We start from the raw sequence: 2500 nt of genomic DNA on the forward strand, positions 1-2500 counted from the left end.
TTATATTTTGATCATATTAACACCCACTTAGTGAATGTCAAGTCTCCAGGTTTTCTTCAGAATATGTATGACACTGATTTACTATTGACACTATGGCATATTAGGAGTCCACCATAGTAGTATAGTGGTTTCATTTGAAGAGACCCCCTTAACGCTGAGAGTGTTCAAGTTCCATTTGAACACTCTCAGAGTTACCTATTGTGGTCATTCAGGGCTATCTATTTATCTTATTTAATTGTATGTCCGTGTCAAATATGGAATGTTAACAAAAATGTCCATGACAAGCCGTGCCCTATTTTCTATTTTTTATTTAACCTTTATTTAACCAGTAAAAAAAACACATTGAGACACACGTCTCTTTTACAAGCCTCGACGACCTTACAGGCGTATGCAAAGGATCAACTTATGTAACTTATGTAGACATAGCACTATATGTATACTCATATTTTCATTATATAGATATTCCACTGTTAGGCTCTTAGCTTATAGTACGTATGATTCATGATGACTACTTTTATGTAGTTGATGTATAGTTTTTGCTTACTGTAAATCACTCTGGATTAAGAGCATCTGCTAAATGCCTAAATTGTAAATTGTCTTGTAAGTAGACTTAGAAATAAAACTAGTGTTGGCTAATCATTACAAGTGGCTCTTATTTTGAAGAGGAAGAGGAAGTCTGTTTCGGTTGTAGCCAAGCTGCCATGACAAGTCTAACCAAGTAGTAAACAAGAACCCATGTGGATTAAACACAAGCTTTTAGCCAAAGTTCATATATTTACGATATGAAAACCATGCATCTGTCATTTAAACACTGTACACACTTAGGAAGCACATTAAACATGGAACCTTCGCAGCATTGGGTGAGTAGTTCATTGTGGAAGTCTCATGCTGGCTCACACTGGTAAAATCATCATCAACAGCATCTGCCCCAAAAAAACCATTAACAGGTAGGCTACAGTACTGTTACTGTCAGTGGCGTGCACAGACATTTAGAGGGGCAGGTGCTCAAGTTAAAAAAGGGCACCTTGTGCAGCGCGTGGAACCGGCCGGTTGCCTTAATCCATTTTGGGCGGGAACCCCTTTTGGTGTTAGCATTATGTTATGCTTTAGCTATTGAAAAATAGCAGATCTACAAGCTCATAGCGCGCCACCGAGTGGCGCGCTATGAGCTTGTAGGTCTGCTATTTTTGAAAAATCCAAAAAAAAAAGAAAAAAAAGTTTTTTTTCTTTCTTTTTTTCAAAAGGGCACATTGCCAAAAGGGCAGGGGGTGCTCTAGCACCCCCTAGTGTCTATCTGTGCACGCCACTGGTTACTGTCGCTGCCTGCCAGAATGTGATGTTATTAAATTGAAGTTCACCTACAGTATAGCCTACTTATATCATGACTTTAATAGTACTTCTACTTGGAACTGTTTGGCCGCCGTGCCAATTCTTATAAACATGTTAGTGTGCGTGTGTGTATGTGTGGGGGGGGATCGAAGTACTCACACTCTGCAGTACTTTGATGTAGTGGATGTACTCACAGGATGCAGTACTTTGAAGTAGTGGATGTACTCACAGTATGCAGTACTTTGATGTAGTGGATGTACTCACAGTATGCAGTACTTTGAAGTAGTGGATGTACTCACAGTATGCAGTACTTTGATGTAGTGGATGTGCGTAGTAGTCACACTCTGCAGTAATTTGATGTAGTGGATGTCAGAATAATCTAGTAAGAGAGTGGCGACACTAGCGTTGACTTCCATTGTAACAATCGAATGCGGAAGTACTCATTCTATCACAATGGGATAGTTCCAATGTTTGGAACTATCGTCCATAGGCGCCCCGCTTTGCGGCGAGATCAAAGCGTGTCGCCACTCTCTTACTAGATTACTCTGGTGGATGTGTGTAGCAGTACTCACATTCTGCAGTACTTTGATGTAGTGGATGTGTGTAGTAGTACTCACATTCTGCAGTACTTTGATGTAGTGGATGTGTGTAGTAGTACTCACACGCTGCAGTACTTTGATGTAGTGGATGTGTGTAGTACTCACATTCTGCAGTACTTTGATGTAGTGGATGTGTGTAGTACTCACATTCTGCAGTACTTTAATGTAGTAGATGTGTGTAGTACTCACATTCTGCAGTACTTTGATGTAGTAGATGTGTGTAGTACTCACATTCTGCAGTACTTTGATGTAGTAGATGTGTGTAGTACTCAAAGTATGCAGTACTATGATGTAGTAGATGTGTGTAGTACTCACATTCTGCAGTACTATGATGTAGTAGATGTGTGTAGTACTCACATTCTGCAGTACTATGATGTAGTAGATGTGTGTAGTACTCACATTCTGCAGTACTATGATGTAGTAGATGTGTGTAGTAGTACTCAAAGTATGCAGTACTATGATGTAGTAGATGTGTGTAGTACTCACATTCTGCAGTACTTTGATGTAGTGGATGTGTGTAGTACTCACATTCTGCAGTACTTTGATATAGTGGATGTGTGTGGGGAAGCGCA

At 39.9% G+C, this 2500-nt stretch overlaps 1 protein-coding gene across 1 annotated transcript in view; it reads right to left on the reverse strand.

Moving 5' to 3' along the window:
- The window catches only part of LOC306918455 (integrin alpha-4-like), a gene marked incomplete at its 5' end in the record, with an annotated part of 13356 nt that overhangs the window by 8093 nt on the left and 2763 nt on the right, over window positions 1–2500 (reverse strand). The window contains one exon of the mRNA XM_079531357.1: window positions 2457–2500. This exon is cut by the window's right edge and continues 98 nt beyond it. Within this exon, the coding sequence (XP_079387483.1) occupies window positions 2457–2500 (44 nt within the window). The remainder of the gene's footprint in view (window positions 1–2456) is intronic.

This window comes from Electrona antarctica (assembly GCF_951216825.1).
Source record: "Electrona antarctica genome assembly, contig: scaffold_500, whole genome shotgun sequence".
In the NCBI taxonomy this organism is placed as follows: Eukaryota; Metazoa; Chordata; class Actinopteri; order Myctophiformes; family Myctophidae; genus Electrona; species Electrona antarctica.